This window comes from Notolepis coatsorum (assembly GCF_963971535.1).
Source record: "Notolepis coatsorum genome assembly, chromosome: 1".
Lineage (NCBI taxonomy): Eukaryota > Metazoa > Chordata > Actinopteri > Aulopiformes > Paralepididae > Notolepis > Notolepis coatsorum.
The window spans coordinates 291218968-291232350 of record NC_140165.1 but is presented as its reverse complement, the minus strand read 5'-3'; the positions used below and the strand labels follow the sequence as shown (position 1 = coordinate 291232350).

The 13383-nt window shown below is 40.1% G+C and overlaps 1 protein-coding gene across 1 annotated transcript in view; it reads left to right on the top strand.

Annotated features, from left to right (window-relative positions):
- trpc6b (transient receptor potential cation channel, subfamily C, member 6b) overlaps positions 1-11900 on the top strand; it is a gene marked incomplete at both ends in the record, with an annotated part of 57851 nt that extends 45951 nt beyond the window's left edge. The window contains 5 exons of the mRNA XM_084310360.1: positions 7376-7571; positions 9002-9208; positions 10562-10618; positions 11585-11660; positions 11764-11900. Of these exons, the coding sequence (XP_084166486.1) occupies positions 7376-7571; positions 9002-9208; positions 10562-10618; positions 11585-11660; positions 11764-11900 (673 nt within the window). The remainder of the gene's footprint in view (positions 1-7375; positions 7572-9001; positions 9209-10561; positions 10619-11584; positions 11661-11763) is intronic.
- Positions 11901-13383: the final 1483 nt, after the last annotated feature.

Below are 13383 nucleotides of genomic sequence, written 5' to 3'. Positions count from 1 at the left end.
TCTGTCTGCCACTCGTAGACTGTGTGGGTGACTGTCACTCAAAGCGCTTATGGGCGGAGCCCATCCAATAACAGCCTGAAATCCTGAGGTAGAAAAATTATGCTTTTGAGTACTTCATTAGAAATATAAAACAATGCATTTAAAAAAATAAAACGTTACAGATGTGTTTCATAGACTCACAGGAATTGTGTAAAGTTGCCCAAATAGTGCAAGGAATAGCAATGCATGGGACCTTTAACATATTATTAGCCAATAAGATTCAAGCTTAATTCAATGGGATTGGTCTTAACGACCCACCAGTCTGGTGAACTGGGGATTCCACTAGGATCTGGCTGCCTCAGCCTGTCTAGAGCCTGTTACATCTAGACATTTATGACATACCAGATCTACAAATATACAGTACTGTTTATGGGTACAAAAATAGTCTAAAAAGAGTATACATTTGAGGGGGAAGAAACTGTACATTGGAGGAGGTTGGGTAGGTGGGGTGCGGGGGGGTAAGGTCCATTGACAAGGTAAGCCTACAGTACTTCATAGTGCTGACCAATGCCAATAGTGTGCTATTCCATTTCTGTGATGCTGAATTCTAACTAACGTTAGCAATCTATAGTTCACTGCCACAGCAAGCTACCTTCGTAGTAAAAATAATTAAATATTTGACAGCAATGCAAAGGGTGGAAAACAGCCAACATGGGCATGGCTAGATTTAGTAATGGGTGAATGACAAGAGCTAACGTTACGTTAACTTAGTCGACCGGAATCAAACACTGTCACCGGTGCTAGCTGGCTAACTAGCTAATGTTAGTTCCTGTCAAAACAAATGGTTTGGTATGACCGTATATTTGACATTAGCTATTTATGGGTAGAATATTCTGATTATAGCTCACTAGATCACTCAGTCACATGAAACTGTTTCCTTTTTATAGCTTGCTTGCTACTAACGTAATGTTATGTGACTGACAAACTGCACCTCGCTGGACTACTTCCGGGGGCGTTTCAAGGGTGCATTCCAGTTGACACGCATTTTCCGTCTGAACGTAATATTAGTGGTTTTGTCACACAAAATGCGTTAGAGGAAGCCGGGAATTGGGGAAACCGATCACTCTTATAGAACTTAAAGAAGCAATTACTAGCGTGCGGTCAGGTGGCGTAGCGGAGATTGCATTCGTCACCAACACTGGAGACGCTGGATTCGCCTGTTCGAATCCAGCTCACAGCTCCGGCATTGTCACCAGCTTGGCTGGCCGTTCACACTAATACAATTGGCTGTATTAGAGGGTGGGAAAGCTGGCGGGGTGGGTCCGGGTCGTTGTAAACAGCGACTCCTACAGTTCGGTCGGGGCGCCTGCTCAGCGCGGATAGGATCTAAGGGGGGTAGTGTGATCCTTCCACACGTTACACCCTCTCAGTGAGAGTTCACGCTGCCAGGTGAAAAGAAGCGGTTGATTGGCTAGACGTGTGTCGGAGGAAGCACGTGATAGCCTCCACTCTCCCAGACCGACTGTGGGGGGTAAGTGCACAGCGACCAGGAAGGGGATTGGGAATTGGCATAACGACTAACATTGGGATGGGAGAAAATCGGAGGAAAAAGGAGGGGGAAAAAGATCAATAAAAAAAAAGAAGCAATTACTGAGATGCAGAGGGGCAAAGCAACCGGCTGGGATGGAATTCCATTCCAAATTGGGCCCACTGTTACATGAGATGATTGAACACTCCATTGAACAATGGGGATTTTCGAGGGATGTAATTATGGCTCTTATTTCTCTACTACTTAAGAAGGACAAGGACCCAAACGACTGTAGTAGCTACAGGCCCCTAAGTCTTCTTGGTGCCGACCTCAAAATAATTGCCAAAGTCCTGGCACATCGTCTACAAAAGTATATGACGGTGCTAGTACACTGTGATCAAACCGCTTTTATTTGGGGGACGCTTAGCCGCGGATAACCTTAGAAGATTATTGCATGTAATTGACAACAGTAAGGACAATATAACTCCGGCCACAGTCCTGTCTTTGGATGCCATGAAGGCATTCGATAGACTAGAATGGTCATATCTATGGACAGTACTGGAGGCTATGGGACTGGGAAAGAAATGTATACATATGATTAAAGTGCTTTACGCTTCCCCATCAGCAATGATAATGACTGGCAAAATATGCTCCCCTCTCTTCTCAGTCTCTAGATCTTCTAGGCAGGGTTGTCCTTTGAGTCCCGGACTTTTTGCGCTTTCCCTGGAACCATTAGCCCAATTTATAAGACAAACAGAAGAAATCGTCCCTATAACAATCAGATACCCCACACAAAATTGCTCTTTATGCGGACGACTTACAAATCTTTATGCAGGACCCCTCCCAATCGGCCACAAATTTACTTAGGATAATTGACGAATTTGGTAAACAATCAGGCTTCAAAATCAATTGGCCCAAATCAGCTTGTCTACCTCTTAATTAATTGGCCAGAATGGTGCAACTACCAGCCAACATCCCCATAGTCGAACATTTTAAATACCTAGGCATCGAGATTTTCCCCACCCTGAGTCAGACAGTTAGACACAAAAATACAGATACTTCAGGATCTCAATAGATGGTCGAGCCTTCCCAACTCACTAAAAGCCAGAGCATCCATAATAAAAATTAACGTACTGCCCAGGATACACTTTGTTAGCTCAATGCTCCCCTTACCCCAATCGACCATTGGCGCAAGATACAAGCTACGGTGTATCTTCATTTGGAACAACAAGCGACCACAAATCAAAATAACCACCACTCAACTTAGGAAACAGGACAGGGGTTTAGCAATCCATGATTTTAAATAATATTTCTGGTCCTTCTCATTGAGACCCCTGATAAAATGGTTTGATCCCGAAATTGCTGTGTCGTGGCGTACCTTAGTCTGTGGCATATACATTTTATTTTATATTCAGATTTCTATTATTTTTATTATTTCTATTTGTTGTCATCACTGTGTTTTGTCTTGTTTCATGTGGAAGGAAAAAAAGAAAACAATAGAAAGATTTGATAAAAATAATATAAGTCACGTTTAGATTTGAAGCTCCAACCCTTATGTTTAGCCTCTTCCAAGTATTGGTATTCCAATTTCTTTTAAATGAATCCGTCGGGTTAGATTTACATTTCTTATGAAATTTCTCATTATAATAATTATAGCTGGGAGAGGATTTCAGCTCGATATTAATCTGCATCTTGGACACAGATGGTGCCTCCCTTGTCAGCAGGTTTGATTACATCTTTTGAATTCATTAGCTCTGTCAATGCTATTCCTTAACTAGAGGTAGACACATGAAGAGGGTGAGTATTAGTTTTCATTATATCATGATGAGTAATAGACGATTGGCACTTGGAATTGGTACTTCCATTTAATTTCAAACCTTTATTTGAACTCGAAAGGCAACTGAAGTTTCCCTCATTTACAGTCACGTCGAGTGTACAAACAGAATTATGCAAAAAGAGGCATATAAACACAGAATATAAAATCATAACAATAAGACAAGTAAGGATAACAATCAATTAAAACACATACAACTTGATTGACGATGATTGGAGATCATGGTTTTAAACTCTGCAACAGAGGGGAGAATCTCAAGCTTTAAGGACTGTTGGAGTTCATTCCATGAACATGACCTCTCCATAAAGAATTCTGTGCATAATCACAAAGAGAAACTGCAAATCACCTGAGGAATTAAACATGATGGAGGACTACAAAAGACATGAGGTCTACACCTGGGACAAAAAAGGACACACTACCACCTCCCTCCCGACAGTCTGCACCTGCTCCGGTCAGCGTTCCCGTGAACCACCTTTTTTAGGACAACATGAAAGGAACCACGGCCCGAAAAAGAAATGGAGGCGGGGGAAACAATCACACAAGAACAGGACAAACGTCCTTGGACTAGCAGCAGTAATCAACATTATGTCTACAGAACTGACTAACGACGAAACAAACCTTTTGTCTAACGTATCAATGCCCTTTGGTTTAAAAGTAGATCTATTTAAGTGTTTTCCACAGATAAAGCTGAAACACTTTTTTCCCATTACAATGAGGCTCCAATCAGAACTCCTTCTTCCCCCTTTGGGCCTAAGAGCAGGTTTTGCCCCAATGTGTCTAATGCTTCCATTAATACTTTTTGTCGTATAGTAGAACATCATATAATAAAGACCTAATACTCAACCTCTTCATGTATCCCAGAACCTATCTGGTAAAGAAAGAATAACATTGACAGAGCTAATGAATTCAAAAGATGTGGTAATCAAACCTGCTGACAAGGGAGGCGCCATCTGTATCCAAGATGCTGATGAATATTCAGCGAAAATTCTCTCCTAGCCATCTAATGAGAAATTGAAGTCTGACCCGACGGATTCATTAAAACAAATAATATTTTCATACTTGGAAGAGGCAAAGCATAAGGGTTGGAGCTCCAAATCTGAATTTGACTTTTTATACAACCAACATCCATTCAACCTGTATTCTACACCCTTCGTAAGTGATTGTGGAATCCCCCAGGCCGTCCTATCTCAGACTGACACTTTGCTCTCCCTTGTCAGAATTTATTGATTTCTACATGCACAGACTCTTCCGTCTTATATTAAAGATTCTACAGACTTTATAAATAAGATATATAATCTTAATGATATTCCAGATGATGCTATTTTATTAACCCTAGATGTGCCTAGCCTGTTCATCAGCATACCACATGAAGATGGTCTCGAGGCCCTTAACCTCTTTTTACAGAATTGAGACAACACGGTTAACCACTATAGTTCATCCTTGATTTGGCAGGTTTTGTCAAGAAATACAATTACTTCTGCTTTGATAGTGATTTCTATCCTGAGACATTTGGCACAAATATGGGTTTGATTTCTGCCTCTAATTATGCAAATCTTTAAAAAAAAATGTAATGAGTTTGTTTTTAATCCAGACAAGAATAGTTACTTGGACAAAATATTGAAATGGTACAGTTAGATCGATGACGTTTTCTGTATTTTCCAGGGTAGTATTTTTGTACACTGTTGAACAGCTTTGATTGTAATTTAAATTTCACTATGGACTATAGTAAAGAAAATGTACACTTTTTAGACATGTGGATCGTGAGAAGCGCTGGTGTGTTTATCCACAACCTCATAACCTATAGGAAGGAGACAGAAAGAAACACTGCTATTGGCCCCCAGTTTCCATCCCACACCTCTGAAGAGATGTCTCTCTAAAAGACAGTTCTATAGATTCAGACAGATGTGTCTCTACTGAAGATTCTATTGAAAAAGCTAGTAAAATAACATCAATGTTTGCTCAACGAGGGTATCCTAAAAGTCTTGGGTGGACCAAGCGTACAACACAGCACTCCAAAAACCCTGAACTTTTAAGCTCCAGCAATAAAAACAAGATGAAGCTCTCTGTCACATGCATCACTATATATTATGTCATTAAGCAATTTTAAAAAAAAAAAGCACATTATACAACCAGACCCAGAACTATCCACCGTCCTTCAACACCCCGTCCTCTTTTTGTTTTTAAACAAGCCGCAACTTGAGGGACCACTTGGTACATGCAAATAATACATATGACTATGAGAATAGACCTGCACAACCCCTTCAGACACTTCTCAGCCCTTAACTGTGCATAATGTAACAACACCTCCAAGATCACACATTTCAGTCATACACACACAGGTAAACAGTTCCCTATCAAAGGTGTGATCACCTGCTCTTCTAGTCACATGGTTTACATAATAAAATACATATTGCGTTGTCCTTATGGCTTAGTAGGAAAAACCACTAGGAAATTGAAGCAACGCATCAGTGAACAGGGCGCTATAAGAAGAAATGACCATGTGTACCAGTGTGTTGCCATACATTTTAATGACACAAAGCATGGCATCTCTTCCTTACGATTGTATGGCATAGAGAAGGTAAAGGCATCACCTAGAGGTGGTGAGCATGACCTTTTACTGAAGAGACATAAAGCTTTATGGATCTTCACATATAACATTGTCCCCTAAAGGTCTTACTGATTAGTTGTAAAGGTCTCAATGTGATGCTGTGAATATTTGTTTTGAATGGGATCAGCCAGGATAGATTAATAATAATAATTCATTTATTTTGTATAGCGCTTTTCAAAGACCCAAAGTCGCTGACAATAGGCAAAAAAGAAACAAAGAAAACAAAGAAACATAGAACCACAGGGAAACGGAGAACAAATAAGAATACACAGGAACATAAAACCATGAGTAACGGATAACAAATGCGGGAGTGAGTAGGGGAAAACCAAGGGGGGTGGGGGCAGGAGAGGAGATAACGTAGGGTAGGGGAAAATGGTGGTGGGTTGGAGGAGGGTGGTTATGGGTAAGGAAGGTTGAATGCTAGGGAGAACAGGTAGGTTTTGAGTCTGGATTTGAAGGTGGAGAGTGAGGGAGAGTCTCTGATGGTCTGAGGGAGGGAGTTCCAGAGTCGGGGTGCAGCTCGTGCAGCTTTTGGATTGTCCCTAGAGTTATCTGCTAATAATAGCCTACATTATCATATATTGCCCAGGTATTGAAGCCCTGTTTGGATGGCCTTTGCACTTTTGTCTTCTCACTATATTTAATTGTGAGATATTTTCTATTTTTCTGTATTTGTGTTTGTATTATATGATTGGATGTGGCCATTTTAATGATATTGTCAGACCTTATCAGAGGCAAATTGATCAGGTCTAGTGTTACCTTGAGCTCTTTCATTAGCCTAATATTGTGATTGTCATTATGGAAGAGATGATTTGTACTGTACATTGATTTTAACTTTAATTCCATTTTTGTCTATATATAAAATCGATATAGTTGCAGACAGACTGTGGGAGTGATTTTCCTTACCTGAGCAGGTGTTTCTATATTTAATAATAATTATATAGCAAATTATATATACTATATTTGTCTCTTTAAATTGTCTCTGTTCTTTATTCTTTACCTGATGAAGGTCTAAGGCCCGAAACTTATTTTAAATAAAGTATATTGCAAGTAAAAGAACAGTGTCTGGATATAGAGTAATAATAGAACAAATATATAAAAAAGTATTCCCCCCCCCCCCCCCCCCCCCACGAAAATGATTGATTACATGTTGCATGCATGTATCCCCTCCCTACTTCCCCCATGTAGATTTACACCTGATTGGATAGATTACATTCTGGTAGCTCTAGTGCAACATCTAGTGGCTGAATGTTATCTATAGCACCTTTAATTAATGTAGGTGAAAATACTATAGCTTGCTTTGAACAAAAGGCGAGAGGAAAAACATAACTAATATAATGCTTTCTAATATATTCTCTTGTTGAATCAAAATACAAAAACAGCTAAAGGTGTTCCTGTTTCTTCTCCCCCCCCCCCCCCCCCTCAGCGTTGAAGAGAGCTTCAAGACGTTATTTTGGGCCATTTTTGGTTTGTCTGAAGTGAAGTCAGTGGTGCTGAACACGGATCACAAGTTCATCGAGAACACTGGCTACATTCTCTATGGGGTATACAACGTCACCATGGTGATTGTCCTACTCAATATGCTGATTGCCATGTTCAACAGCTCCTTCCAAGAAATCGAGGTAGGTATGTCTATATATGTAAACCCAAATTACCATAGATTGTACAGTATACAGAACCAGCATGAGTGTATCAACATCTATGGAGTCAGTGATGCCAGTGACAGTAGCCCCCCCCCCCCCCCCCACTGTGAGCCAAACAGGAACGCTAGCGTGGACCTGAAGTAATAAACATCCTGAGGAACCAGCTCTAGGCTTATCACCACAGTTGCCAGGTTACCGTTGTTACAAATAATCCCCTGCTAGCTGGTCACATGGGCGGCGCATATGGATCCACCTCACATCCCGGCTGGGGAGTGTAGCATGCCATACACAATAACATATGGTCTAATAACCATTTTTAGGTATAGGTCTGCAAAAGCTGCATACTTGGTAATCGAGGAACAAAGTGATTGAGATATGTAAATGGGTGGGAAGGAGACGTATTACAATTTGCAACGGTTATAGGATTTTGCTAATTTATTCCACAAATCCCCACATCTTGGGATGAAAGTTAACATGCATGCTCTGTTTATGAACTTAATTCAGATATGGAAATGTGCGGGAAGAAGACGTATTGCAATTTACAACGGTTATAGGATTGTGCTAATTTATTCCGCAAATCCCCAAATATTTATTTAACAGACACAGCCTATCAACGGTAAGCGGTCGTATCTTCTGCTCTTACCTCTCTCACCTCTGCTTCTATCCCTTACGAAGAAGGATGTATGATGGTAATTTCCCTTTCACTATGGTAACGGCCACTGTATAACCAATTTGTAAGTTATGCATCACCATGGTACCGATTTTGTCATTTTGTACTAATAATCCCATGGTATAATCCAATTTACACCATGATATCGATGGTAATATCATGGTATTTCCATCATATTTTGGTCACTACCATCATCGTAGTGACTACAAAAATTAAGGAAATACCATCATACCTTTCTGGAAATACTATAATACCCTTCTGGAAATACTATAATACTTTTCTGGAAATACTATAATACTTTTCTGGAAATACCATCAGACTTTTCTGGAAATACTATAATACTTTTCTGGAAATACCATCATACTTTTTTCGTAAGCAATAAACGGTTCCAACTTCATTGACAACATAAGTATTCAAAATGGACCCAAGTTCCTTTCCTGTTACAGTGTTTGATAATAGCAGATACCTTTCAAAGCAAGACTAACCTTAGGAGATATAGAGGTTTACAAATTGTACACTAAATAGAAATTTTTCTGACCTGTAGGCCCATATCCGCGGAAAATAAACGTGTTCAAGAGAGAGAGAGGAGAAAGGAACTGTTCCATGTTCATCCCACTGCTGCATCTTCCCTTATTAGAGTATCTTTGCTAATGTCAATAGCTGACAGGAAATAGAAAACGTGGGTCCAAGCTGTTCCCTAACAACACATATTCCACTTACCCCGTCTCTATTGTTCCAGGACGACTCTGATGTGGAATGGAAGTTTGCGAGGGCCAAACTGTGGTTTTCTTACTTTGAGGACGGGGGCACCCTGCCCGTGCCCTTCAACCTCCTACCCAACCCGCGGTTCTTCATCACCCTCGTCTTGGGAATAAGGACATTTTTCTGCCGGCTTCCTCAAAGGGGACACAAAGACAGTCCGAAGGATGACACAGAGTTTAATGAGGTGAGATATAAGCTGTTTGAGAAACAAATAATAATATATAATATAATAAAATACCCCTGAATAATATATATATATATATATATATATATATATATATTCAGGGATATTTTTGTTAATATACAAATATGGGGTTTGATCTGTGGATTTCTCAACCCATTGTAAATCACAATATATATGTCTGTATAGGTACTCTTGCGTTTACAAACATTACCAATATAAACAAACCTTTTTACAGCCCTAAATTGGGCAAATATACAAAACCATGTATTTTATTTTAATCTTTTTTTTATAAAAAAAATAAAGAATAATTTCATATATATATATATTTGTTTACGTTTGGATCATGGATGCCCTATTATATAATGGGTTTTCATTCAGTTATCATTTCATTCAGCTATTCATTTGCCACAGACTCACAGGGCCCTCTTGTGTCTTATTTCACACTTGCAGTATACGTTTGAATGTGCTTCTAAAGGGATACATTGTCATTTTGAAGTTTTGTTATAATTCTTCACCAAAATATCATACATTTGTCCTGTTTGACCCAAATGCCTTGTTAACATTGTTAGTTACTGAAGCTATGGGGCCACAGGTTGTGCTGGATCCCATGAATTCAATGAGTGTGTTCACATGGACATTAATATTCCATATATTATTAAGGATAATTCTACGAAGTTGGTCACTTCACTTCAAACACCACCCTGTTTTATATGCTTACTGTATATGGATATGGATATGGTTATGGTTATATCCCCACCAAATAATGATCAGCGGGCCCAGATACCAATTCATGAAAACACTTTTGTTTGACTTCTGTTTATATGGTAATACTTGCAAATAATGTTCTTTTTACTCATGGACTTAAACATTCTAAATAGGCTCAAGTTTATTTGTTGTTGCAGTGTTTGCGTCCCGACAAAGGCAAAGGCTGAAACATGCAGGTAACAATAAAACGTATGTACTGTAGGTCTAATGAAACTTGTCTGAGAGTACGCCTGCCACCTTCGTCTATTAACTCTTTTGGTCAATGACTGGCATTTGGGGGGGGGTGTTCTGAACTTCATACATTTTTTGCAGTGTTTGCTAATATAAATAATCGAGGAAATAAACTTGGGCCCAAGCTATTCTATAGCAACACAATTCCACTGAAAAGGTCCAGAATATTAACGTGCATGTTCAACACGCTCAATGAGGAATACAATGCATACCATTTAAAGGAAGCTGAGAGATGCGTGAAGAATATTTTTTCTCCTAAATATCTGGTGAAGAACAATAACCAACTAAAATAAAAATGTATCCCTTCAACATCCAATTCTATGTTATTTAATGCTTTTATTTATTTCCAAAACTTAGCTGAGCCAACAGGAGGATCCAGGTTGTGAAGCGTCATCTTCTCCCAGTCGCTACCAAGTAAATACAAAGTTCATACTGTATGTGGATGAAGACTGATGGTTGAGCTTCATCTATTTTAATCAAACCATCACTATACTGTAACTGTTAACCCCTTAACCGTGTTGTCTGTGACTCCTCTTGCAGTAACCCCTGGGGGAAGTTGTAGAGACTGTACTACAGTCTATGGCCTAGTCCACACCTATGGGTATTTTTTAAACCATGAGTTTGAAACTCATCCACACCAACGATGTTTTACAAAATCTCTCAGTCCAACAACAACGCAAAAATGCTCACATGAAACTGCCCAGACAGGAGGCTGCAGGGACCTCTTTGTGGTCCTGATTGCAGAGAAAATACTCCGCTTTCAGAAATATCTGTGTATACGTGTGGACAAGGCCATTAGTCATGATGATAGTGGTTTCCATAAGCTCCCTTTCACCCGTCCAGTTTGCATGTGGACAAAAGGCAAAACGACATAGAAGAAGCATACAGTTTATATACCTGTGTACACGTGGACAAGGCACTGAGAAACCGTGTATATAGCAATTTGGAGATAATGTACATTTGGGGGAAAAGAGCAATATTGGCACCATTGTAACAAATTCTACTTCCAACCCAACTTTACTCAGCAGTCTGAATTCAAACCGACAACCCTCTGATCACATGTTTGCTTAACCCTAACCTCAAAGCTACTACATTTACATTTTGTCATTTAGCTGACTCTTTCGTCCAAAGCGACTTACAAGTTCTGTACGACAAGTCAGCAGGAAGGGTACAACTCTTTCAGCTGAGTAACAATGTTCATCAAACAGTGCTGAAACTTGGGTGCTGGAGTGTTGAGTGCATAGTAGTAAAGACATATTAGTATAGTAGGAAGAGTGCATACAAGCACAAGCATAACACTACCTTGAATTGTAAATTTTGAATAGTTTGTTTAAATAGTCTAATTTAAATTGTATTTCTCTCCCTGTGTGCCTCACACAGAAGATCATGAATCGCCTCGTCAAAAGATACATCTTAAAAGCACAGGTTGACAAAGACAACGACGAGGTGAACGAAGGTGGGTGGAGGAGAGTTTTCCAACTCTGTTGCAAATACATGATGGATGGATGGATGGATGATGGATAAATGGATTCAAAAACCTAAAGCGTTTGTTTCTCCAGGTGAACTGAAGGAGATCAAGCAGGACATCTCTAGTTTGCGCTACGAGCTGCTGGAGAGGAAAAGCCACAACATGGAGACCCTGGCTGACCTCATCAGGCAACTCAGTGACGTCATGACTGTGCGGCAGAAAGTTTAAACGGACGGCGTAAAAATATGCTATGATTTATCTTTCACGAAATTCACTCTGTGACAAAATATGCAATTGTACACACACACACACACACACACACACACACACACACACACACACACACACACACACACACACACACACACACACACATGGACAGTAATTACACTTATTTTCCTAATTTGGACTCATTTCTTCTCTGTGCGTTCAGTATGAAGCTATCCGGCTCCAAGTTAGCCTAGCTTAGCACAAATTAATGGAAGTGGAAACGGACAACGAGCCTATTTAGATCTCTGAGAGGTGTTTTTAGCCAACAGCTACCATCACTGGTTATGGTAAGTGACCTTGGCTGTTAAGGCACGAGCTTGACTGTTAAGGAGAAAAGACTACCTGTAAAAAGACTACCTGTTAAATTAGAAGAATGTGCTCGAAGTGCAGATCTCCGCCAAGGCTTAACAATCTCCCCATTTTGCCGTCCCTTTCACATGCACAACATTTTACAGGGTAGATGTTGGGATAAAGCTGCCGATATTGCCAGGGAAAGGTCAAAGTGTCACCAAACTCAACAGGTTTCTCCTTTGAGCGGTCAGGAATATTCACAGCAGGTTTTGTGACTGTATGACTAACGGGTCATGAGGTAATTGAAATTGGAAGGTTTGGCCTGATGGCGGCGCTAGAGGAAAGGTCATAGAGTCACTAAAATCTATAGATTTCTTGGGGTCATGAATGTGCACAGCAAATGTCATGGTAACAGGTCATCCGGCCATTACTTTTTGAGATATGTTGCAAACAGACACACACACAGACGGGAGGAAACATATCCTCCTTGGCGGAGGTGATAAATGGTTTGCGCCTCTAACTTCATGGTGCAGTGCATCAACCACATGGTGGCGCTGCTGTGACCTTTTTGTAGCAGAGGATCTGTTGAAATTCATTCATGTTAACCTGGTCCAGAGATGCAGTTTAAACCCTTAAATATTTTCTATACTGAATAAAAACTTGTATATATTCCAATAATGTATATGCACAGATATAGATTTGGTTTATTGGCAGCTCAATTTAAAACAAATTGTAATTCTATAATTTGATATAATCTTAAAATTCCCCCAAAACACCATTTTCTTTTCTTTTTTCTTTTTACATGATACAATCCAATTGATCACGCAGGTTTTATGACATCACGACATCGTCAGAGCAGATTCAGTCGTGCTCACACTTGCTGTTGAGTAGCAGCTTAGTTAAGGGTATAACCACCTTTTAACTACACCAACCTCCAACCTACCAGCCTAATGAGCAAGGTGGGGGCTCGCTTTGCGAGGAGCAGCACCTCGTTAGAGCCAGCAGCGCCTCGTTAGAGCCAGCAGCACTGCCTTAGAGCAAGATGACCTCTCAGGTAGACTAACGGATCACCTCCAGCCACAGTGAGAAGATTAGAGAGAAGCCTCCCAGACGCCCACGCAGAATACGTTTCCTTTTCCAAGTTTAACTA